This window comes from Coenobita brevimanus, chromosome 97 (assembly GCF_032717465.1).
Source record: "Coenobita brevimanus isolate Jiangsu-jjx chromosome 97, ASM3271746v2, whole genome shotgun sequence".
Lineage (NCBI taxonomy): Eukaryota > Metazoa > Arthropoda > Malacostraca > Decapoda > Coenobitidae > Coenobita > Coenobita brevimanus.
In genome coordinates, this window is record NC_137050.1 from 5,099,898 (window position 1) to 5,127,309 (window position 27,412).

General features: G+C 41.2%; 1 protein-coding gene and 1 non-coding gene across 2 annotated transcripts in view; both read right to left on the reverse strand.

Moving 5' to 3' along the window:
• Window positions 1-27,412, reverse strand: part of LOC145413786 (gamma-tubulin complex component 6-like) — an 85,094-nt gene that overhangs the window by 41,860 nt on the left and 15,822 nt on the right. The window contains exons 9-13 of the mRNA XM_080283440.1: window positions 22,162-22,272; window positions 20,417-20,719; window positions 17,580-17,853; window positions 15,389-15,523; window positions 10,714-10,813 (exon numbers count right to left, since the gene is read on the reverse strand). Of these exons, the coding sequence (XP_080139566.1) occupies window positions 10,714-10,813; window positions 15,389-15,523; window positions 17,580-17,853; window positions 20,417-20,719; window positions 22,162-22,272 (923 nt within the window). The remainder of the gene's footprint in view (window positions 1-10,713; window positions 10,814-15,388; window positions 15,524-17,579; window positions 17,854-20,416; window positions 20,720-22,161; window positions 22,273-27,412) is intronic.
• Window positions 11,541-11,659, reverse strand: LOC145413924 (5S ribosomal RNA). The gene has a single exon (XR_013899801.1). It is a non-coding gene; the product is annotated as a 5S ribosomal RNA (ribosomal RNA).

Genomic DNA, 27,412 nt, shown 5'->3' on the forward strand with positions numbered 1-27,412 from the left:
GATTAGAACAGTGTCTTCTGCCATTACGTTAACGAATCAAAGAGTCGTCACACCAGAACAGCTGGGAAAGATTTAACAAGAAATGTTTATTTACCAACCCAGAAATAATCAGAAAAATATAACAGACTATCAGGATGAACTGATTTGGTAAGGTGCTTTTACTGCTTACAGCAAAGCGTATGTTTACCCCCCTCAAATCCTCAATGTTCGTGAGTTCAGAAATTTGTGTGCTCCCGTGGCAGACCTCGAAACCATTTTTTCAAAGTTATAAAGTCAGTTTCTTTTTCTTACAGATTTGAAAAGACTCATCTAGTACACCTGGCTTTTTCCCCTCCTCCCTAAACCCATCTTGTGATTTGCTATGTCACCTGGCTTTTTCCCCTCCTCCCTAAACCCATCTTGTGATTTGCTATGATTCGTGAAAGAAAATTAGGGGGCATGTTACACGATGAGGTGAAAGAGAGAGAGATTGTCCAGGTGCTTGAGGGTGCGAAAGTGGATGTATGTGGAATAACCGAAACAAAATGGAGAGGAGAAAGTGTGAGAGAATGGGAGTATGGATGGGGTATATGTGCAGGAGTAGGTGAGAATGAAAGGGCAAAGGAAGGAGTATGTATAGTTGTGAGTAAAAGATGGAAGAGGAGCATAAGACAGTATGGATCAGTTGGGTCAAGGATTGTGTGGGTAAAGTTGAAAGTTGGAATACAAATGTGGGCGATTGTGTGTGTGTATGCGCCAACGCGAGATCGTGCTAGAAGAGTGAGAGAAGAGTTCTGGACAAATGTAGAAGTGTGCATGGAAAAGTTTGGAAGGAATGAGAGAGTGTTTTTGATTAGTGATATGAATGGTAAAGTTGGGAATGTGAAGGTGGATGGAATAGTTGGTGAGTGGGGTGTGCCTGCTGAGATAGATGAGAATGGGAGTGCGTTAGTGGACATTTGTGCTGGGAGGGGGTTGGTGATAGCCAATACCCTCTTCACGCATAAAATGATCGACAGGTATACATGGCGAGTGATGAGAATGGTGGGTGGTGAACTGAATGAAAGGAAGGCAATGATTGATTATGTGTGTGTGGATGAAAGGATGCGAAGATGTGTAAAGGATGCAAGAGTGTATAGAGGTTGGGGGAGTGGAATTTCTGACCACTATTTGGTGGTGGCCAGAATTAGAATGCAAGTAAGATGGAGGAATAGAAGAGGGGAAAGACGAGAGGAAGGAGTAGTTGCAAGGAGAGTGGAAAGGTTACAAGAGGATGAGAAAAAGGCAGAGTATAAGAGAGAAGCAGAGGAACGATTGGGCAAATATGAATTGGAGCAGATGGGAGACGTGGAAGGTGTGTGTAAGATATTTACAGAAGAAATATGTGCAGCATGTGATGTGGTGTGTGGAAAGAAGAGAAGGCGAAGGGGGGTGCAAGGACCAGTGTGGTGGACTGAAGAGGTGAAACAGGCTGTGGCACAAAAGAAGAAAGCATACAATGAATGGATGAGAAATAGGGGCATGGAAGAAGTTGAGAGGCAGAAGAGAGAGTTATATGTGGAAAGAAAGAGAGAGGTGAAAAGATTAGTAAGAGAGAGTAAGGAGAGAGTGGATGAGGAATTTGGAAGGAATTTGAGTGTAAAGTGGAGGGACTGTAAGAAAATGTTCTGGAGAGAAGTGAAAAGAGTAAGACAGGGTGGAAGTGAAGTAAGCAGGGGAGTGAAAGATAAAAATGGTAGATTACTAGTGGAGAAGGGAGAAAAAGTGAACAGATGGAGAGAACACTTTAAGGAATTGTTGAATGTAGAGGATGGAAGTAATGTGAGTATAAGTGGCTGGGGAATGGCTGGAAGATGGAGGGAGGTGAGAAGACAGGAAGAAATCAATAGGATAGAAGTTGTGGAAGCAATGAAGAAAGTTAAATCGGGGAAAGCCCCAGGAATTGATGGAGTGTGTGGTGAAATGCTGAAGCATGGGGGAGAGATAGTTGTAGAATGGATGTGGAAGATGTGCAGATTGGCCTGGGAGGAAGGTAGAGTCCCGGAGGATTGGAAGTCAGGTATAATTATTCCCTTGTATAAAGGAAAAGGGGAAAAAGAAGTGTGTGGTAATCATAGGGGTATTTGTCTTCTTAGTATAATAGGAAAAGTGTATGGCAGGATACTTATAGACAGAGTTAGAGAAAGAACAGAGAAATTAGTTGGAGAAGAACAGGGAGGCTTTAGGAAGGGAAGAGGTTGTGTAGATCAGATATTCATTCTCAGATCTTTAGTGGAAAAGTTTCTAGAGAAGGGAAAGAAGTTGTATGCGGCTTTCATGGATTTGGAGAAAGCATATGACACGGTGGATAGACAAGGATTGTGGAAAGTGTTAAGAATATATGGAGTAGATGGGAAGTTGTTGAATGCTGTGAAGAGTATGTACGATGGTGCGAAGGCTGCAGTGCGTGTGGATGGTGAACTGAGTGAATTTTTCTCTTTGAAAGTTGGTTTGAAACAGGGATGTGTCATGTCTCCATGGTTGTTCAATCTGTACATGGATGGGGTAATAAAAGAGGTACAAGGTAGGGTAGTGGATGTTGGGGTGGCCCTGGTGAGAAAGGATAGTGTTTGGAACCTCCCTGTACTGTTGTTTGCAGATGATACTGTGTTGTTGAGTGAAGACGAAGGGGAGCTGCAAGGCTTGGTGGATGAGTTTGGGAAAGTGTGTAAGAAACGGAATCTAAAGGTGAATGTAGGGAAGAGTAAAGTGATGGTCTTTGAGAGAGGTGAAGTTAGTGAATGTACAGCGAGGTTGGATGGTGAGGAATTGGAAAATGTGAGTACGTTTAAGTACTTGGGTAGTGTGATGAGTAAGGATGGAGGTTTGGAGGGTGAAGTGCTTGAAAGGGTACAGCAGGGAAGAAAGGTTGCTGGTTCTTTGAAAGCAGTGATAAGAAACAGGGAAGTGAGCATGGAAGTGAAAAAGTTACTACATGACAGTATTGTGATACCAACTCTAACGTACGGAAGTGAAGCTTGGACATTGTTGGAAGGACACAAGTCAAGAGTGAGAGCAGTGGAAATGAGTTATTTAAGAGGAGCCTGTGGAGTCACGTGGAGAGACAGGCTGACGAATGAAGATATAAAGGAGCGTTGTGGTGTGGATGTGGATGTGATAGGAAGCGTTATGAAACACACTGAGGTGGTTTGGCCATGTGGAGAGGATGGAGGGTGAAAGACTGACGAAGAGAGTGTATGTGAGTGAGGTGGAGGGGGGAAGAGGGAGGGGGAGGCCGAGGATGAGATGGAGGGATGGGGTGGAGAGGTATATGAGAGAGGGGGGTGTGAGTTGAGAGGGGGGTGTGAGTTGAGAGCAGGGCAGTGAAATGGCGGGGGACAGGGCGACTTGGAGGCGATTTGTTTGTGGCCACCCCAAACGGGATTGAGGCGTCTGGCAATAGATAGATAGATAGTTACATTAGAATTTAAATATAAAGTTAGGGTGCATGTTACTTCAGCATTTACACATATCGGCGAAAACATCTGGGATGAAAGGACCGCCGAGCTGTTTGGGATGGTCAAGGAGGGTCGTGTAAACATACGGTACCAGTGATCGTTCCCTTCCCATAATTGTTCGCAGTTTTTATGGCTCTCCCTAACTTAACGTTACTGACACCGATACAGTAAAGCATTGTTCAAGGCTAGCAGCCATAAGGGGTTAATGGAATACATTATATTTTGTATCAATACTCTCTCTTTCACACATACACGAACGAACAAAAGAATGTGAAATAAATGTACACTTAACTGTAAGGAGCAGAAATAACTGTATGCTCTGTCGGTCCGAAATGTGTTGGGAAGCGACATCGAACACAGAATGTGGAACTGAATGCCACCTTACGAGAACATTTGAGATGAAAGTATTTTTTCTTATTAGTAAACATAATTGTTCCATTTCGTCCCCTATAATTGTGAAACTCGTAAATTTTCGTCCAAGCATACACCCTAATAACCTTACCAATTCAATTCATATTCTCTAGTTTGTTTTCTGTATTTTTCTAGTTTGTTTTCTTATTATCATAACGTTCCTTAAGCCTTACCTACGATTGTTACCGGCATAATGGAAGAAACTTACAATTAGGGTGCATGTTACATTAGCATTTAAACATATCGGCGAAAACATCTGAGATGAAGTGGCAGGCCGCCTGACTGTTTGAGATGGTAGAGGAGGGTCGTGAAAACATACCAGTGACCTTCGTTCCCTTCCCATAATTGTTCGCAGTTTTTTATAGCTCTCCCTAACCCAACATCCTTGACACCGGTACAGTAAACCATTGTTTGAGGCTGACAGCTATGATGGGGTTAATGGAATGCATTATTGTTTGTATTAATACTCTCTTTCATACATACAGTACACTTAAGAACGAACAAAAGAGTGAAGAGTAAATGTAAGAGGAAGAAATAACAATGCTCTGTCGGTCCGAAATGTGTTGGGAGGCGCGATACCTAACGAAGAATGCAGAACTGAATGCTAACTTACGAGAACACATGAGATGAGTAATTTTTTTTTTTTTTCCTGATTAGCAGACATTCTTGTTTCATTTCGTTCCCTAAAACTAGGAAACTCATTACTTTTCGTTTAAGCATACAGCCTGAAGACTGTGTTTTTCTATTTTGAGGGTAGTAAATTACCTTCTTTTGCTGAAAGATTTTCTCTTTTATCACGTTCTTTAAGCCGTACCTACGATTGCTTCGGACATAATGGAAGAAACTCATCGTACACAAAAGTGGATTTAGTTTCCCAATTTCCCAACTGGAGCCCAGGTTAGGTCAAGTTAGGTTAAATTAGGTTAAATTATTAAGAAGTTAAGCAAGGTTAGGCTACGTCAGGAGTATCAGTTGCCTCACCAAACTCCACCCTACCACCCTTGTGATCGAGTTGTGAGCAGGAGGTGTGGGTGGGGGCAGGGTGAGCAAGACACTCTCTGGTTTATCCATGCCTCTTCCCCTAGCAACTGGATGCTTCCTGTTTAAACCGGAGCATTGGTACGGATAATTCTATGAGTTACTGTACCACTGAACCATTGGGTCACAGCCCGGATATACCGAAAGCTGGATAATCCGAGCCTGGATAATCGAGCTTCCACTGTACTTCACATCCTACCCACTCTCTGTACTCCACATATATTCCTCAGCAGTCCCATCTCCACTTCTCTCACTCCTGACTTTTCATTTTCATGCCACACCATAGTCTCACATCCATATGTTAAAGTTGGCACTAACACTCCTTCATGAAAGACTCCTGCAGCTGCAACACTAGAGCCTGTGTTTCTTATCAAGGCTTTAATAGCACTAGCCACATTCCTTCCTAATGTCACTCTACTTTCCACTTCTTTTGCACATATTCCTCTCTTTTCTGTCACTGTACCCAGGTTATCTGAACTCTCACATCAATTCCAGTCTCTCTCCATTCACTGTAACATCACACTGGGAGTCACCTTCTCTCTCGATTACCATCACTTCACTCTTTTCTACGTTTACTCTCAAGGCACAATGCTCACAGACATCAGCAAAACTCTGCACTAGTCTACCAAGCTCTTGCCAGGCATTTGCAAGCAGCACTGCATCATCAGCATACAACAAATTTGAGATATTCTATCCATCACCATTTATTACCAATGCCATCCCTCTCTCCATTACACGTGTTTTTGCTTCTCTCATCACCCAATCTATATATATGCTGAACCATAGGGACATTGCACAACCTTGTCGCATGCCCACACTGATCATGAACCATTCACTCAGATGCCCATTTACCCTTACACATACCTCACTACCATCATAAAAGTTCTTGACGGCACCTAACAGCTTAGCATCTACACTGTACATACGCAAAACCTTCCACAATCCTTCTCTGTCTACTTTGTCATATGCATTTTCCAGATCCAAAAATGCCATAAACACCTTATTGTCTTTCTAACAAGCCTTCTCCACTATCTGACTCACTGCACATATTTGATCCACACATCCTCTGCCACTCCTAAAGCCACCCTGTTCATCACTCACTGGGACTTCTGATATCTCGCTTACTTGCTCTATAATAAGTCTTCCATATACCTTCCCTAAAACACTCAATAGACTTATGCCACGATAATTCTTGCATTCACTTCGCTCACCTTTATTTTTGTACAGGAGTACAATTACAGCCTTTTTCCACTCTGCAGGCACAGATTCACTCATCCATGCCTTCTTGCATATATCTAACAAGCACTTCATTCCACTCCCTCCACTACACTTAATCATCTCTGCATAAACCTCATTAGCCACAGCTGTTTCCCATTTCTCAGCCACTTCACAGCATTCTTCACCTGTGCAAGTGTCAGGTTTCCTGGCACAGCACTCCGTCTCTGAACACCCCCAAAACCAATTTTACAGCTGCTCTGCTCTCTCTATTTCCATTTATCAGGCTTTCAAAATATTCTTTCCATCTGGTTCTTACTTCATCCCCATGGGTTAATAATCTACCAATTAAATCCTTCACACTTTCACATTTCTTTCCACTTTCACTTCTACATTTCTGCACCTTCCAGAATAGCTTCCTATTTTCAGAGTAATTTGCATTCATTTTTCCTGCTAAATCATCATGTAGAGATGTACGGTACGTAGGAGGACTACTGGGCCTTGAAAGTAGGCTGTGAAGCCTATGCCCAGAGTGGTCAAAAAAAAAAAAAAAAAAAACTTCTTTTTCCTCTTCACTAGTCTCTTAACATGCTTCTTGCTCTCAATATATTCAGTTCTTATTTCAATTGAACCCTTTTCTGTAACCACTCTAGCCACTTCTTCCTCTTTTCCTCCACTGCTCTCTTAACCTCTTCATCCCACTATGCCCTACCTCTCTTTGCTGTTGTTACTCTTGCCACACCACACACCGCTTTAACATTCCTAACTAAGCAATCACTATATGCATTCCACAAGCTATCCACAGCCATTTCATTCCACTTCACTGATTCTAACTCCTCCCCTACTCTGGTCCTGTATTCTTATGCCATTTCTTTGACCCTTAGCTTCTTGACTTTCAGCCTTTCTCTCCGAATGCTCCTCTCTTTCTCCTGGTCCACCTCACTCCTCTCAGCTTGATCTTGCATACCACCATCATATGATCTGACAGATGTCTATCGTCCTCGCATCAGCAACCATTCCCAGCATCGAACTCTTTAAGAGCATGTAATCAATCAGGCTCCTTTCAAAATGATCCCTGTTCCCTCTATACCATGTATATTTATGTGCATCTTTGTGTTTGAAATATGAGTTACAAATGCGCAACCTCCTTTCCTGAAACATATCCGGCTCTGCTATCACTTCCCTTTTATTATTTTCTCATGGTACTCCATTACAATCCATTTTGTCATCCTCAAGACCAATGCCTACTCTTCCATTCGTATCTCCCATTACGATCACTTTATAGCTCCTGAGCATTTCTCCCATTGCTTCATCAAGCTCATTCTAAAACCTGTTTTTCTCTGTCTCACTCCTGTCATGACACAGTGCATATGCTAAAATCACTACCACTTTCATCTTCTCAAACTTGAACTTGATATACATACAGCTCGAGGTGACACAATTGTAATCTCTCATCCTACTCTGCCACACCTCATTCATCAACCAAGCAACTCCTTCCTTTCATCTTCCTCGCCCATTCATGCCAGATCTTACACATATCACATCCTCGCACTCTACTTCACACCCATTCATCTTTGCTTCACACTAAGCCATCACGGCATATTTCACACTCTTGAACACTTCTTTTTCCTCTTCACTAGTCTCTTAACATGCTTCTTGCTCTCAATATATTCAGTTCTTATTTCAATTGAACCCTTTTCTGTAACCACTCTAGCCACTTCTTCCTCTTTTCCTCCACTGCTCTCTTAACCTCTTCATCCCACTATGCCCTACCTCTCTTTGCTGTTGTTACTCTTGCCACACCACACACCGCTTTAACATTCCTAACTAAGCAATCACTATATGCATTCCACAAGCTATCCACAGCCATTTCATTCCACTTCACTGATTCTAACTCCTCCCCTACTCTGGTCCTGTATTCTTATGCCATTTCTTTGACCCTTAGCTTCTTGACTTTCAGCCTTTCTCTCCGAATGCTCCTCTCTTTCTCCTGGTCCACCTCACTCCTCTCAGCTTGATCTTGCATACCACCATCATATGATCTGACAGATGTCTATCGTCCTCGCATCAGCAACCATTCCCAGCATCGAACTCTTTAAGAGCATGTAATCAATCAGGCTCCTTTCAAAATGATCCCTGTTCCCTCTATACCATGTATATTTATGTGCATCTTTGTGTTTGAAATATGAGTTACAAATGCGCAACCTCCTTTCCTGAAACATATCCGGCTCTGCTATCACTTCCCTTTTATTATTTTCTCATGGTACTCCATTACAATCCATTTTGTCATCCTCAAGACCAATGCCTACTCTTCCATTCGTATCTCCCATTACGATCACTTTATAGCTCCTGAGCATTTCTCCCATTGCTTCATCAAGCTCATTCTAAAACCTGTTTTTCTCTGTCTCACTCCTGTCATGACACAGTGCATATGCTAAAATCACTACCACTTTCATCTTCTCAAACTTGAACTTGATATACATACAGCTCGAGGTGACACAATTGTAATCTCTCATCCTACTCTGCCACACCTCATTCATCAACCAAGCAACTCCTTCCTTTCATCTTCCTCGCCCATTCATGCCAGATCTTACACATATCACATCCTCGCACTCTACTTCACACCCATTCATCTTTGCTTCACACTAAGCCATCACGGCATATTTCACACTCTTGAACACTTCTTCCACCCTCTTGCTTTCCTCATTCACACCTCTCACATTATGCATAGCCATGCAAATTTGCCCATTTGGTTTTGCCCTCCGAGGTTCTCCGAAACATCTGCCATGATTAAGTGATTTCAGATAAGGAATTCTGGGGGACATTTAACCAAATCAAAAACCCCAGTTATATAGTTACCGCCCAGTGTAGTAAATGGTTTCCTAGGTACAGGAACCATATGGCTTGTCACTCAGTGTAGAGACCATAAGGTATCCCTACACTGAGTGAGTGGATGATATGCACCCCCATCTACCACAAAGACATATAAATAATTACAGAAATACAATGGTAGATGGGGGCACTCACCATCCACTCACTTGATGTAGTGCTGCTCTCGGGTGTCTGCCCTTTCCTCTCCTCCATCCTTCTTTCCTTCCATCCTCTTCTGTCTTTTGTTCCTTCTTTCTCTCCTCTTCTTCTGCCTGTGAGTGACTCTACACTGAGTGACAAGCCAAATGGTTTCCTGTACACCAGGATACTATTTACTATGCTGCGTGGTAACCGTATAAACAAATTTTGGCGCCTGGTGGTTTAGTGGGTAATAATTGTGCTCCAAACGGATTGAGCCGGTGAAGGTTTTATCCAAGGGGTGATTGTGGTTTACTGCTCATGTAATGCCATTCAGGGATGAGTGAGGCTGGTCACTCTCATCTTAAATGTCAGGACCAACTGCCTAGCCCCGGGCTCCTACGCTCTGCATGGGGCAACATAGGATTGGATGATGGATGGATGGATGGATGAAATCAACACCTACCTGCACGTCCGCAATCTTGACACTGCTGAGCATTCTAGGTGATACTTATGCTGGATAGTTCTCCCACTTCATATCTGGCTGAATCATTTAAAGATTCCCCATTCCACTTCACTGTGCAGGACGGAGGTATTCAGTAATCTTAAGAGGTGCTATTAATGGGGCAACGTAGGATTGGATGATGGATGGATGAAATCAACACCTACCTGCACGTCCGAAAACTTGACACTGCTGAGCATTCTAGGTGATATTCAGGCTGGATAGTTCTCCCACTTCATATCTGACTGAATCATTTGAAATCTCCCCATTCCACTGCACTGTGCAAGACAGAGGTATGCAGTATTCATCTTAAGAAGTGTTATTAACAACCTCAAGGAGCAAAAAATCATTATTCCTGTATCCATCTATCATCCAATCCACTACCGTACCATCAGGAATGTTGCTCTACCCTAAGCAGAGCAAAACCAAACCACCCCCTTGGATTTAAACCTATATGGGATACATCCAACTGAACAGATGTCATCCACTAGACCACCAAGCAACCATTTACTGGTTATACAGTTACCACCAAAAGTGGTAAATGAATTCCTGGGTTAAAAGTAACCCTACTGCTTGTTCAATGTAGAAGACCCTGTAGGTTGTAGGAGTGGATGGAAGGTACCCCTACCCAACACAAATACCTGTAACAATAAAGAATATTGCAAATGTACAGTTTTATCATAATAACCATCACACTTGGGTACTTGCAACTTCCTAGGACAGTTCTTTGATGCACACATAGATATTATGAGTGGACTTTCATGCTTAACTGATGTAATGAATTATCCCCATTGTCCTCATAAAATTTTAAAATGTCAGGTTGTCCAGTAAGGCACTCTAACCGAATATGGCTCATAGGCGTCTCATTTCAAGGGATGGTTGGAGCTTATTCTTCATGTACTACTGTCAAGGTGCAAGTAACTGGTCACTCTCACCTGCAGTGTCTGGACTGATTACTCTAGCCCCAGGCCCCTTTGCTCCTGATCGGGCAATACTGGCTTAAATGATGGCTGGATGAATATGAGTTAACTAAAGATCATCACATAAATTAAAAACACTTACTTTCAATAGCTTTGATGGCAAAAGAGTATTTCTTAGCAGACAGCAACATCAGTTGGTATTTCTCCTCCTTGTCCCTCTCTGCTTTTTGCTGGGCTGTGATCTGTTGGGGAGCAAATATGAAATACAGGTGCAGATCTTTCCTTATAAATTATACAAAAAAAGATCACACACACACACACACACACAGTACTGTATATACTGTATACTCTTGTGGAATAGATGTGAGGAGGTTGCACTAAAACAACCAAACAAAATTCAGAACAAAGCTGTTAGAATTATTAATAACCCTGCTATTACAAATAAACTATCTTCCCTACAGGTAAGAAGGAATGTTGCCTCCCTTGCTTTATTTTACAGACACTTTTATGGCAAATGCTCAGATGAAGTTGCATCCACTGTTCCACCTCTCCATGTCTTCCCCTGTACTACATGGGCATCTGGTAGCACTCATGTCTGCAATGTCACACTGCCATGTTGCAGAACTTCCGCCTATCAGAAATCTTTTATTCCCTGAACTGCATATCTTTGGAACTCGCTTCCCCAGAGTTGTTTCCCCCAAAACTTAACGTACAACTGTTCAAGTACAACTGTTAGATTTTTTCTTTTTTTTAAATGGAGGACACCAGTACTCTGGTGTATGGATTTTTTGTAATTCATTTGCTTGTCCTTCCTCTGTTCTGTTATTTTATATATATATATATATCCATCCATCCATCCATTGCCAGACGCCATGTATCCCAAACGGGGTGGTCAAGGGCTTAGAGTTAATTGTTTTACAGGAAGGGGCACTAATCCTCCACCAACCCCACTTGACACGTAGGGAGTTATGCCAACAGCATCTGGTGTTCCCAGGAGGTCACCCATCCAAGTACTAACCAGACCCAACGTTGCTTAACTTCGCTTATCGGACGGGAAGCGGTGTACTCAACGTGGCATGGCCGTTATATATATATATATATACTGTATATATATGAATTACGCTGAGTGATAAGCCAAATGGTTTCCTGTACACCAGGAAACTATTTACTACGCTGGGTGGTAACCATATAACCAAATTTTGGCGCCTGGTGGTTTAGTGGGTACTTATTGTGCTACAGTTGGATTGAGCCAGTGAAGGTTTATATCCAACGGGTGATTGGGGTTTATTGCTCAGGTAATGCCACTCGGGGATGAGTGAGATTGGTTGCTCTCATCTTAAATGTCAGGACCAACTGCCTAGCCCCGGGCTTCTACGTTCCTCATGGGGCAACGAAGGATTGGATGATGGATGGATGGATGAATATATATATATATATATATATATATATATATATATATGTATATATACAGGTATATATATATCCATTCATCCATCATCCAATCCTACGTTGCCCCATGAGAAGCGTAGGAGCCCGGGGCTAGGCAGTTGGTCCTGACATTTAAGATGAGGGTGACCAACCTCACTCATCCCTGAGTGGCATTACATGAGCAGTAAACCCCAACCATCCCTTGGATATAAACCTTCACCGGCTCAATCTGATTGGGGCACAATAATTACCCACTAAACTACCAGGTGCCAAAATTTGGTTTTATGGTTACCACCCAGCGTAGTAAATAGTTTCCTGGTGTACATATATATATATATATATATATATATATATACATACACTCAGTCCTCGTAAATCACGTGTTTATAAATCACGGCTAAGTGGCTGTCAGATTGCCGGCACCCTTAAATCGCTATTAAGTCATGAAATTTGTGGACCTAGGCACCAAAGTGGGCCTTTTCCAAGGAGAATCGTAAACTATGGCATTCAATTTGAAAATCGCGACCCAACAACCAATCACCACCCGTCCCTGGTGGCAAGTGTGCATACTAATGCCGCCACATTGTTGTTGTTCTTCCCGCCAGTCTGCACACTACAGTCCATCACCGTGGAGTATGAGAGCTACCTGCCTTTTTTTGTGCGCCTTCCCCCCCACCTCCTACCTTCCATGGCCCCTCCCGAACCCCCGATGAAGCTCTCTAAGCAGTATGGCATCAAGAAGCAGCAGCCGTTGTCATACAGTCAACATTTGGAGCTCATTTGTCGTGTTGAAAAGGGAGCACTCCCACCTCATGCTGAGAGCTTCTAAGTTCTTCCCAACACCACCCCACTCCATTCACTTAAGCAATATCATCATAGGATTAACCCTTTAACGGCAGGCATTGTTTTGACTCGACTGCCCCCCCCCCCACGGGGGTTCCATCCAAAATGTAAACAAACTTTAAACCTTTATAACTCTGCACAGAATAAATCTAGAGCGAAAAATAAGGTACCATTAGAAAGTACTAACCTTCAGCTTTGCAATGATGTAGGTTTCATGATTTCATTGACTATCACTGGATGGGCAGTGCCATTAGAAGTGAGCGATCTAAAATCACTATTTTTCGCTCACACACCATTACCAAATGCCAACCTCATTCTGATAATAATACTATAAACATATATGAACACTGCACATACGATTACTCTGTGTTCACTGAGGCAGGTAAAAAGCACTGTAATTGCCCGCATTTCACTGCCACATCAGCGGTGTTGTCACTCACACGGCTGGACAGATACTGATGCGTGTTTGGTCAGGGGTGGGGTGGGGTGCCCGCAGGGTGGGAGGTGGGAGGAGGGAGGTGGAAGTTGGCTGGAGTGAAAGAACTTAATAGCTACTCTCCCTTGAAACAATTGGTGCACGGGAAAAACGCGCGATATTCAAAATATTCGCAAACATTCGAGAATGACACCAGCGGTTTGGTCCAGTTTTTGCAATGTCATTCTGGGATGACACCTGCGGTTAAAGGGTTAAGGTGAGATCCCTTAACATTGCTTATTTCTATTAAATATGTGCACTGAATATTCCTAAATTTGTATGTTTGTATTTGATGGTGCCTAGATAGGTGTAGGTAGGGTGCTGTGGGGGTTGGTTGGCCAAAGTCCAGACCCAAATTCATTTTTCACATAAGAATTATTATTTATAAACCACGGAATTTGTAAATCGCGGCAGTGGTCCAGACCCAGATTTACGAAGACTGAGTGTATATATATATATATATATATATATATATATATATATATATATATATACATATATATATATACACACACACACACACACACAGACAGTTTACACATACAGTACATATATATATAAGGTTACAAAGCCCAACAGATATATAAAGATATATTTTACAGCAGGTACTGTACAGTTTTTTAATTTAGCATCCTTCGAACAAAGGTTGCCAGATTATCAAATACAGTATGCCAGAAAACTGGCTATACAGTCATCCCTTAACATTCGTGGGAGTTAGGTAACAGAGACACCCATGAATGTTAAAAATCAGCAAAAAACTGCTGTTCCCTCTTAAAAACCCTCCATTTCCTTATATAACTAATGAAAAACCCTATGCGCATGTTTACAACCACTTTATTTAATACAAGAACACTAAAAAACCACTTTATTTAATACAAGAACACTAAAAAACCACTTTTTTTAATACAAGAACACTAAAAGTTAAAAATAATGAATAATGTACTCCTGCATGGCCTTGTCTGACTACTGTACTCATCCCAGCTCCCTCCTCCAGCCTCCCCATCATTGAGACTGCTGACAACAAAAAACTAATGTTCCGTGAGTACTGTAGCAGCAACCCCCATTTCCTATGTACTGTACATCTTTACAAACAATAGTACAGTAACAGGGGCAAGAAAAGCTATAAACACAGTTAAAATTTCCACGTCACTGCATTCCACAACAGGAGATGAAGCAGGGGAGGTGGCGGGTTGAGAGGATTCAGCACTACTGACAGTAACAAAAATAAATATTTGTTGTAACTAAAGATAATCTCTATTTATATTTTTACAAACAATAAAAATGGCAAATACGGCTATAAAAATCAAATGGCTAATAAAGCTATAAAAAGATTTAACATCTTCACTTTACTTCTCCTTGGTAATGGTGGTGAGTTGAGAGGATTCAGCACTGCTGACAATAACAAAAATAAATATTTGCTGTAACTAAAGATAATCTTTATGTACATTTTTGCAAACAACAAAAATGACAAATAAAGCAATAAAAATAAAATGGCTAATAATGCAATAAAAAGAATTAACATTTTCACTTTACCTCTCCTTGGTGATTTTTGACTGCCCAATGATTGAGGCTCTTACACACAAAGCTTTGGTATGACCAACCAGCCACAGAACTTTCCCCTTGTATCAGCTGGTAATCAAAACAAAGCCCTTCACACCACGAAGAGTGCAAGGGAGAAAATGGAGGAAAAGAAATACTGTACAGGTAATCCCAGCCCATCCTAACTTTTTCCCTGATGAATTAATGACATTAATAAATGAAGTGGCCAAAAGGAAGAGTGTTACAGTGTATTTCATTCACTGGATAATGTCATTACTAAAACCGCCATGAACTGTGCCTGGGATAATGTTACAGTGTCAGCAGAGTTCAATGATATAATTTTTTTTTTTTTTTTTTTTCTGTAGCCATCCACGGATATTCAGAACCGTGAATGTTAAAGGATGACTGTACTTCGCACATCTATTGCTAGTGGAAATATATCTTTATTATGGCTATGAATGCATGTATACATGATTAACATTTATTATCCTAATATCAAAATCAGTAAGTTCAAGAAATGGTTAACACTGACCTGATACTGAGCTGCTAGATGATCCAAGCGTGCAGCATAAGCAAGACACTGGGTGCGCATATATTCCACTGCAGCTCTGGACGTACACAACTGCAGCCTTGGGTGATTCCACTGACCTCCCTCCACCAGATGGTGCTGCAACAAACCGCACTAGATATAACTGCTGGAAAATTAAGGAATTCTTTTTCCTGTCTTTCCTACATATTTCCACTCAGTACCAAGACTTTTCATTCACAATGAAGTAATCAACAAATAACACATCTGCTGGATTAGTGCAAATTCTTTCTCACAGAAATATTGAAGTGGAAATGCTGTGAACCCAGTTACCTTGGAAGATGCTTTATCTATACAATGTTATCAGAGCTAAAACTGGACAATTTTACTCACTACTGGGCAGCCTTCAGAGGTTTTTTCTCACTAATGCCGGACAATTTTACTGATCATCCAAGTCTTTTTTCACATGGATGCCATGAGGTAGGATCCAGAAAGCAAGGAGTGAGAAGATTTGGATGAGGGATGACAGCCTGCCCATTTCAGCCTCTGAAATCCTGGCTCCACCTCACTAGCCTAACCATCTCTACATTTTTTTTTTTCAGTTATTTTTTCTACAGATGTGTTTCGCAAAGACCTGTCAGAGAGAGTCAACTTTGTCAATAATCAAGTTAAAAACAGGGTGCCAAGCTCTGGTCGTATGAACCTAAGTACCATACATAATTTATCCATCCATCATCCAATCCTACGTTGCCCCATGAGGAGCATAAGAGCCCGGGGCTAGGCAGTTGGTCCTGACATTTAAGATGAGAGTGACCAACCTCACTCATCCCTGAGTGGCATTACGTGAGCAATAAACCCCAACCACCCCTTGGATAAAAACCTTCACCGGCTCAATCCAATTGGAGCACAATATTTACCCACTAAACCACCAGGCACCAAAAGTTGGTTATATGGTTACCACCCAGCACAGTATATGGTTTCCTGGTGTACAGGAAACCATTTGGCTTGTCACTCAGTGTAGAGTCACCCACGGGATAATTTATCCAACTAACTCAATCCTTTCTCAATTTCCTAGTTTCATTATCTTACATACCTTGCATTCTAACACACTCATTTACCATATCCATCCACCTTTCTCTTGGTCAAGCATTTCTTCTCCCTTTAAAGTTACTTTCATATTTCCTTTTCACCATCCTGTCTACAACCATTCTTGTCATATGACCTTTTCCATCTAAGCACACTTTCTTCTAACAGACTTCCTTACTTGACACTTTATAATAAACACATTGTTTCTTATCCTAACCACTCTACTCTCCTAATACATACCTTAATAACCCAATTTCCATTGCACTTTCTAAGGACCTTTCCCTCTCATGTCCCCTAAAAGACTCACAAATACATTACTGTGAACACTAACATACCTTCCCTCAATCTTCCCGCAGTCTGCATACTTAGACCTCTGTTTGACATCAAGACTTTCATATTACCAACAACCTTCATTCCCTATGAAACTTACCCCCTACTTCCTTTGCACATTTCTCTCTCTCATCTATTATTTCACTGAGGCACTAAGTCTTTTGTCAATTAAAGTTTCTCGCCAATCATCAGCACATCACACTGAAAGTTACCTCCTCTAAGGGCCATATTATTTCAATGAGGCATTAATTCTCTCTCCATTCACAAGTACATCACACTGAGAGGCCCTCTTGACAGAAGAGGCTGGATGACTTAGTTGCTGATGCCTGTCCAGGATGCAACAAAGCACCCCATTCTATTAAGCACATTATGGAAGACTGCATTGCACACAATCGCTTGTGCCAACAAAACATACACTCCTTAAGAGCTCTGTGGGAAAGCCCGGTCTCTGCCATGGCCTTCCTTAGGGACTTGGGGCTGTTCGGCCAGACTGCTTAGGGAACAACTACTACTACTAATGAGTTTCTTCTCTAAGGGCTATATTATTAAGAGTGGATACACAATTGCATGGACAAGCCCCCAAATCTGTTACTGAATTTTCTGATGCATGCAGGGATGATAGAACATATCTTTTAGTACTGTTGTTCATTACACTCTGAAATTTGGGATATGGTTTGATCACATCCAACAACCTTAGGTTTTCCATAAATCAGTGTTAAAATCTTAAGGCTGACTCACAATTTCTCACTTTCAGTTTTAATAATATGGCCATAAGTTATACCTTATTAGAGCACAGGCGTAGGAGGTTAAGAGCCTTGCCACATGTAAAGGCCTCAACCAGCACTTCCTTCAGGAGAGGAGGCAGAGGATCACAGAAGGAAGAACTTCTGGGTATCATGGTAGCTGGCTTTGAGGGAGTGTAGTTAATGCGCAGGGTGTAGCCCCGTGTCCAATACTCTCTGTCTCGCCTCAGAAGTGCTTCCCCATCCATCTCCACCATAAACTCTCTCCCAGGATCCTGGCACACACCCCGGTATAGCCAGTCCTCTAGATACCTGTGTGACATGAAAACGAGGCTTACTGAAGTATGTATACTCGTAAGGGAAAATATTTTTACCTTGGAAAAATTTAGGAAAGCAGTAATGCAGCCCAAACAATACATAATGGTACAATGATGATTTTATAAAGAATAATGATCTGATACTTGGACTGAAGTACATTCAAGAATTACTATAATAATTCATTCATAACTATTAACATTCAAGAATTACTATAATAATTCACTGATAACTATTAACATTCAAGAATTACTATAATAATTCATTCATAACTATTATGAGAACACAGATGTAAAGAAATAAATGAAAGCTTACCAAGTATTATGATGAAAAATAGTTCCATGCTAAAAAAAAAAAAAAAAAAAAAAAAAAAAAAAGTAGTATTCATCAAACAATTACATTATAATGAAAACTGTACCGTAAAACACCCTAACTTCGGACACTTTTCACGTGCTTTAATAAATAACTCTGTGTAAAATGGTGCAGTTTTATCCCTGTTGGTGTCCTGTGGTAGCCAGGGATAGTACCTACTGAGTCCATATAATAAAAAAAATTAGCCACGCTAAACTCGTGTGTTTATTTTTCATTTTCAAGTGTCCGAAGTTAGGAACAAATTTCCTAACTTCGGACAGCTCTTCCAAACTTCGGACATGCAAGTATTTGCCCTTTAAACATGAGAAAGGTCAATAGCACCTGTCTCTGGACACACTGGCCAAACTTCAGACACTTTAGAAGTTTTTAAAAAAATCTAAAAAAAAATATTGTGCACTCGTGGCCCATGTTATACAAATATAAAGAGAAATATCCAAAAATATCTTCATTTTTGAGCTCATAATTTGAAATCACATTAAGATGCATCATATCACACTGTAGTGAGGTATTCTGGCCATAAATATAATGAAGAACTCTTAAGAAACTTTTTCAGACGAAAAAAATATATAAAAATGCATTGCATACATTCCAAACTGTAAAGGGAACTGACTTCTTTTTCCTAAACAAAACTTCACGTAATTATCAAGTAGCTACCTCACTGACTCAACAAATGCATACTGAAATAACATAATATGATGTTAAACACTTCTTACTGGTTCTGATGACACCCACACCCCCACTAACATGCACACAAATCAACAGACACACGCACACACAGGCACATGTTATGACAGCACTATGGAATGTATTAACAAGCTACACACTTTGGTCTTAAACACACACACACATACATACATACATACATACATACATACACACACACAAACACACCACACACACACACACACTTTCCTAATAGGCCTGTGCTTGTAAAACACACACACACACACACACACTTTCCTAATAGGCCTGTGCTTGTAAAACACACACACACACACACACACACACACACACACACACACACACACACACACACCTTTAGTTTGTATTTTTCCAGTAATTTGTCTGTCCGAATTTAGGAATTTTTTCTGAAAAATACAGAGATATTCATTAAAACAGTCATAGCAAGATTATGCAGGTATATAATTTAAAACAGTTTACTGCCCAGTACTTACAACACATTTCCACATATAATCGTACTAATCACGTTCTTACAAATGAAACTGTTCTGTGTGAACAAAGTTTTGCAGGGTTAGAAATTGTCGTTTTTTTTTCCATTTGATTCATAAACTTTTTTTCACCCACACATATTCAAGCTAGTTTAATAGGACTTATACATAATAATCTTTAAAGATTACCGTACCTACCCATATCATTATTTTTTGCAAATATCACACTCTTTTCCAGTAAACTTGAATTATTACATTTTTTCGCAAAATGTCCGAAGTTTGGGCGCTGTCCGAAGTTACGGTGTTTTACGGTACCTGAAATAAGATAAACTGGAAACTTACTTATGATGCTGACTATCTTTCCAAAATAAAGATGGGGCGAGACTTACTATAACAATTTTAATATTTCTGAGAGAGAGAGAGAGAGAGAGAGAGAGAGAGAGAGAGAAGTGTTCTGTTAAGCCAAGAGCACATTATTTCACTCAAAAACTGTCAATTTTAGAGGCCCCCTTAAGCATCAAGCTACTTATGACACCACCCAGGTATTAAAAATGGTGAAGTAAGGAACTGTCCCAAACTGAGCAAATGCACTGCTTCATCACTCCACCTAAAATGCCTCATATGGCATGAGGATCTTTCCTTGATGTTGTCAGTGTCTTGTCCACCCTTTTAAAGCAAGAACTATTAAAAAATTCCTGCAAGTGAAGGGACATACACCTTCATTTTGAAAGGTCCTTCCTCTGATGTGTAAAACTGTCTGGAGGTAATAAGAATACAACTAAAAATCACCCCAATAAAGAGAAGTTTAATGAGCTTGTTTTAATCTCTCTTATCACAGAAAACCTTCTTGAGCTGGGAAAAAAATAAAACCTAACTATGGCCAGAAACAAATAAAAATGATATCATTGTAAACAATTAGTTAAAGAAAATTGCCTTATCTAAGAACAGGCTTGTGATTCATGTCTGTCACGGAAAAAAAAAATGTACTGTACTATTAAAGTATCAATATGAAAACTCACTTGAAGAAAGGAACACATGCATTTTTGAAGATGGAGATTAGGATGAGTAAGCATTCGCGATCTTTAGTGATAATCATGTGGTTCAATAGCTCAGCCAACAGGCTAACACCATGAGGGATTTCTTGTCTCTCTGTTTGCTTGCCTCCCTGCACTTCACTTTCTCTTTTCTCGGCTCCTTTGCAGGGTTGAGATGAAGTTAGCTTGCAAAGATTTGCTACAAATTTCACCTTCTTCACCAGAGGGTGAGCCTTTAGCTGCAGCTTTGCTAAGTGCTTCTCTCCACATAGTGAGAAGACCCATCCTCTGCAATAAAAAATACTTTTATACACTCACACAAATACACTCCCCCAGACTATATACAGTATATACTGTATTATCATCATCATCATCACCCATTGAGGTCCACTGCAGGACCGGCCTATCCCTCCCAAAGCAGGGATGATACAGCCAATGTAACTCTACCCAGTGGCTTAGGCTGCCTGGTAGAGACTGTATGTATGGTGAGAAGTGCTTGTGAGTGTAATTGTAATGTTGGAGTGGCTTTGGATGTGTGTATAGTCTGTGAACCAAGTGTAATCGGCCTGTCTTAAGCCGACTGGGTCCAAGCATATCAGTATGCGACACTGGTTCAACCACAGTACCCCTTATGTCCCCAAAGCGGTCAGTGGCTCAGTGAATGCTTCCCAAAGTTTTTACAACTATGGTGGGAGGTGAACCAGCATCCACCAGCATGCGAGATGCACACTCTATCACTGTACAATAGACACTCCATATATATATATATATATATATATATATATATATATATACATATACATATATACAGTCATTACTCGTTTTACGATGGGGTTACGTCAGGTTATACCTTATCATATATCGATTTTATCGTAAATCAGGAGATTGAAACCCATTATAAAAGGGGGGTTATGTCAACACAACTTCCCAAAGTCACCTAACCAAGACTGAACCATACATGACAACCCACATTCATTCTTTCCTGTGTTGGTCCAAGTCGTCCCCCCCCCAAGGCTGGGGGACAGCCTGTGCTTACAGGCACTAGTGGTCAGCCTCTGAGTCAGACAGGAACAGGTTAGGGGGAGGGGAATCCGGCCCATACCTGCACCAACCTTAGCACTGGGACCCATACCTGCACCAACCATAGCACTGAGGCCTACACTAGCACTGACCTTATCACTGGGCACACAAATCCACAGAAGCAATCCCTTAATTCACACGAACTTTTTTCACACGATTTCGGTTATCCACAAATTTCGTACAATAATTAAAACAATAAATTATAGTATTCAAATAAATATTTCTAATCCATCCATCCATACATCAGCCAATCCTACGTTGCCCCACGAGGAGCGGAGGAGCCCGAGGCTAGGTAGTTGGTCCTGATATTTAAGATGAGATTGAATACGAGAGAAATAAATAAAATGCTGTATAAAAAAGCCTACCTCTCCGTGTGTGTGTGTGTGTGTGTGTGTGTTTATTCAGGTTGATGTTTCCCATGCATCCAATCTTTTACCAAACAAAATTCCTGAAATGAACATAACATTCAGCCAGCTCAAAGTGGTTGTTAAAACCAGAATTTATTAAAAGAGGGTTCAGTGTATTGAGGGTTTACTGGACATACACACATACATGTGTGAATAACATTCACGGAAAAAGATGAAAAACTTGAACACTGAGATTTCATTTTTTTTTCTGACATCTTCAGGATGTAGACCCTAAAGACTCACCTATAAACCTGAAGAAAGTTAGAGACTGCCACAGTGAATGCACGGAAGACAGCCCCATGTGTGCAGACTTCTTGAGCATTATACCTTGGCACAGAACAGAAAACATCCAACCTGTAAACATAGCCATGCATAAACCACAACCCTCTATGGTCATACAGACAGTCTTGGTGATATGTAGCCTTTTTTATCATATCTTTTTTCATGAAGTCCTCAGTAAAAAAAAAGAAAACTTGCAAATAAAGGTTCCACTGTCACCACCACTTAGTCGTGGTCAGAATCAAGGTCCAAATGAAATGGAGAAATAGAAGAAGAGAAGGACAGGAGGAAGTAGTTCATACAAGGAGGGTGGAAAGATTGCAAGAGGATGGAAAAATGGCAGAATATAAGAGGGAAGTGGAGGAAAGATTGGGTAAATATGGATTGGAGCAGATAGGGGATGTGGAAGGTGTGTGCAAGATATTCACAGAAGAAATATGTGCAGCATGTGGGGTGGTCTATGGGGTGAAGAGAAGACGAAAGGGGGAGCAGGGAACAGCATGGTGGAATGAAGAGGTGAGAGAGGCTGTGGCACAAAAGACAAAAAACATAGAGCGAGTGGATGAGAAATAGGGGCATGGAAGAAGTTGAGAGATGGAAGACAGAGTTATATGTAGGAAGGAAAAGAGGGAGGTGAAAAGATTAGTAAGAGAGAGTAAGAAGAGAGTGGATGAGGAATTTGGAAGGAATTTGAGTGTAAAGTGGAGGGACTGTAACAAAATCTTCTGGAAAGGGGTAAAGAGAGTTAGACAGGGTGCCAAAGAAGTTAGTTGGGGAGTGAAAGATAAAAATGGTAGATTACTAGTGGAGAAGGGAGAAAAAGTGAGCAGATGGAGAGAACACTTGAAAGAACTGTTGAACATAGACAATGAAAATAATGCAACTGTAAGTGGCTGGGGAATGGCTGAGAGATAGAGGGATGTGAGAAGAGTGAAGAAATCAATAGGATGGAAGTTGTGGAAGCAATGAAGAAATTTAAAATGGGGAAAGCCCCAGGAACTGATGGAGTGTGTGGTGGAATGCTGAAGAATGGGGGAGAGATAGTAGTAGAATGGATGTAGAAGATGTGCAGACTGGCCTGGGAGGAAGGTAGAGTCCCAGAGGATTGGAAGTCAGGTATAATTATTCCCCTGTACAAAGGAAAAGGGGAAAAAAAAGTATGTGGTAATCATAGGGGCATTTGTCTTCTTGGTGTAATAGGAAATGAATATGGAAGGATACTTACTGACAGCGTTAGAGAAATAACAGAGGAATTAGCTGGAGAAGAACAGGGAGGCTTTAGGATGGGAGGAGGTTGTGTAGATTAGATATTCATTCTTAGATCTTTAGTGGAAAAGTTTCTAGAGACGAAAAAGAAGTCATATGCAGCCTTCATGGATTTGGAGAAAACATATGCCAGGGTGAATGGACAAGGATTATCGAAAGTATTAAGAATATATGGAACAGATGGGAAGTACAGTAGTTGAAGGCCGTGAAGAGTATGTATGAGGGTGCTAAGGCTGCAGTGCACGTGGATGGTGAACTGAGTCAATTTTTCTATTTGAAGGTTGAATTGAAACAGGGATGTGTTATGTCTCCATGGTTGTACAATCTGTATATGGATGGGGTTATAAAAGAGATACATGGTAGGGCAGTGGATGTTGAAGCGGCCCTAGTGAGAGAAGGCAGTGTTTGGAAACTACCTGTACTGTTTTTTGCAGATGATACTGTGTTGTTAAGTAAAGATGAAAGGGAGCTGCAAGGCTTGGCTGATGAGTCTGGGAGACTGTGTAAGAAAAGGAATCTAAAAGTAAATGTAGGGAAGAGTAAAGTTGTGGTGTTCAAGAGAAATGAAGTCTGTGAATGTACAGTGAGGCTGCATGGGAAGGAAATGGAGAATGTGAGTGCGTTTAAGTAGTTGGGTAGTGTGATGAGTAAGGATGGAAGTTTAGAGGGTGAAGTGCTTGAAAGTGTACAACAGGGAAGAATGGTTGCTGGTTCCTTGAAAGGAGTAATATGAAACAGGGAAGTGAGCATGGAAGTGAAAAAGTTACTACATGACAGTATTGTGATACCAACGCTAACATATGGAAGTGAATCTTGGACCTTGTTGGAGGGACAGAAGTCAAGAGTGGTAGCAGTGGAAATGAGTTACAGTATTTGAAAGAAGCATGTGGAGTCACATGGAGAGACAGATGGACAAATGAGGAAATGAAGGAACGCTGTGGTGTGGATGTGATAGGAAGCATTAGGAGAAACACTGAGGTGGTTTGGCCATGTGGGGAGGATGGAGAGTGAGAGACTGATGAGGAGAGTGTATGAGAGTGAGGTGGAGATCAAGGATGAGATGGAGGAATGGAGTGGAGAGGTATATGAGAGAGGGGAGTGTGAGCTGGGAGCAGGGCAGTGAAATGGTGGGGGACAGGGTGACATGTAGGCGATTAGTTGCCACCCCTTGTGGGATTAAGGCGTCTGGCAATACATACAATAGACAGATAGAAATGTTCAAAATAATTTTCAACATACATTCATCATCATCATCATCCGGACCTCCTTTCCCACCCTAAGGCAGAGTGAGGAATAGCAACGTCCAGACAGCCCACATTTGCCCAGTCCAATGGGCCACGCTTCCATTCACTTGTCATTCAAGCCCCCGGAATCCTGGCTCTATCTGATTCGCCAAAAAATATTCACCACATTCTGTAGCTTCACATAAACGTATCCATTTGAGTCAATCCGAAACATGCCAAATCCCTGATGATGCACTTCTTCTCAAAACATTCACCCAGGTAGCTCGATCTCTTGTCAGTCCTCTAGCCTCAACAACATCCACACCTCTCTTCCTCACACACTCGTCCACCATATCCTTCCACCTTCTCCTTGGCCTACCTAGCCTCCTCCCTCCTTCAAATTCGCTCAGATATACCTTTTTCACCAATCTATTGTTATCCATTCTCTCCACATGACCATACCATCTTAGTACACTCTCATTGATTCTGGTGTCCACAGACATCCTCATTCCACAACTTTCACAAATCACATTATTTTGTATCCTATCCACTCTCTGTACTCCTCAGCAGTCCCATCTCCACTGCTCTCAATCTTGAATTTTCATTTTCATGCCACACCATAGTCTCACACCCATATGATAAAGCTGGCACTAACACTCCTTCATGTAAGCCTCACACAGCTGCAAAACTCAAGCCTCTGTTTCCTATCAAGGCCTTCATAGCACCAGCTACGTTCCTTCCTTGTGTCACTCTACTTTCCACTTCCTTTGCACATATTCCTCACTTTCCATCCCTGTACCCAAGTATTTGAACTCCCTCGCCATTTCCAGTCTCTCTCCATTCACTGTAATATCACACTGGAAGTCACCTTCTAAGTAATCATCACTTTGCTCTTTTCTACATTCACTCTCAAGTCATGACACTCACAGACACCAGCAAAACTCTGCACTAGTCTACCAAGTTCTTGTTCAGTATCTACAAGTAGCACTTTATCATCAGCATACAACAAATATGAGATATTCCATCCATCACCATTCATTACCAATGCCATCCCTCTTTCCATTACTAGTGTTTTTACATCTCTCATCACCCCATCCATATATATACTGAACAACCATGGGGACATCACAAAACCTTGTCACATGACCACACTGATCATGAATCATTCACTTTGATGCCCATTTACCCTTACAATGCCTCACTACCATCATAAAAACTCTTGACAGCACCTAGCAGCTTACCATCCACACCGTACATGCGCAAAACCTTCCACAATCCTTCTCTGTCTATTTTGTCTTATGCTTTTTCCAGATCCACAGATGCCATAAACACCTTACAGTCCTTCTCACAAGCTTTCTCCACTATCTGACTCACTGCACATATTTGATTCACACATCCTCTGCCCCTCCTAAACCTAAAGCCACCCTGTTCATCACTCACTAGGACTTCTGATATCTCTCTTACTTTCTTTATAATAATTCTTTCATATACCTTCCCTACAACACTCAATAAACTTATGCCATGATAATTCTTGCAGTCACTTCACTCACCTTTATTTTTGTACAGGGGTACAATCACAGCCTTTTTCCACTCTGCTGGCACAGTTTCACTCATCCAAGCCTTCTTACATATCTCCAACAAGCACTTTATTCCACTCTGCACTACACTGAACCCACCCAGTCCCGGCTGATTTCTCACAAATGACACCCCCCCCCAATCCCGGCAGATTTTCGCTTTTTTTTAATTCATTTTTTTGCTCAAACCTCCGCCTTTTATGAGAAACATTTGAAAATGCCATAATAAGTGCTTACTTGAGCTTATAAGTGTGCTATACGGGTCTCCCTCTGAACACCTGGTACCATCTAATCTGGATGTGTGCTGCTGCTGTCACATTTTCTAAGGTATGGGTAACTATTGCAAACCACTCAGAATAGCTAGATATTTGTTCATTTTGTATGAATTTACATGTAGTACAAGAATATATTGGTTTTCACACAATAATATAGACGATATAAGCGTTGTTTCACTCACCAAACACATCAAAATCGACAAATTCTTGCACAACTGACTCACTATGACTGTTGTTTCATCTTACATTCTATTTTTCAATTACATTATACTTTCCCACAAACATTATACCACTTCCCACTGTATATAACTGTTATCACATATTTACAGAACTTACTATTATAGTGAGCAACATGTCTTTACTGAGTCACTGCTAACAGATGGGTTGTCGAGACAATGATGTGTGGGGGATCACATGGAGTCAAGCAGTGTCGCCACCTGGTGGCTGGTAGAGGAATGTCTCCCACACATGCCTACCAAAAATCACCCACGAAACTTGAAAAATGTACAAACGACGGGCCTCGCAATTGCAGAATGTACCAGTGCATCATTGGGATTGAGCGCGAAAAAAAATTTTGACGTACCCATACGTCATGGGGACGCTGCAGATTACAGTAAGCTCGCCCAGAACACATTCTCGACGAACGCGCTCACAATTATACACAGTAAATGCTGGGATACGTATGAGACGACGTAAGATTCAAGAACCATTACGAAAACTATAAATTTACGAAAAAGAGGCCTTTGAAAGGCCAAATCCTCAAACATCAGCACAGCACGCACGGTTTATTTTGATCATGTGATCGTGTGATTCACGGTACTGCTTTTCCACAGTACTGTATTTGTAAGTTAAATATTTACATTACTGTTCTGGTAAG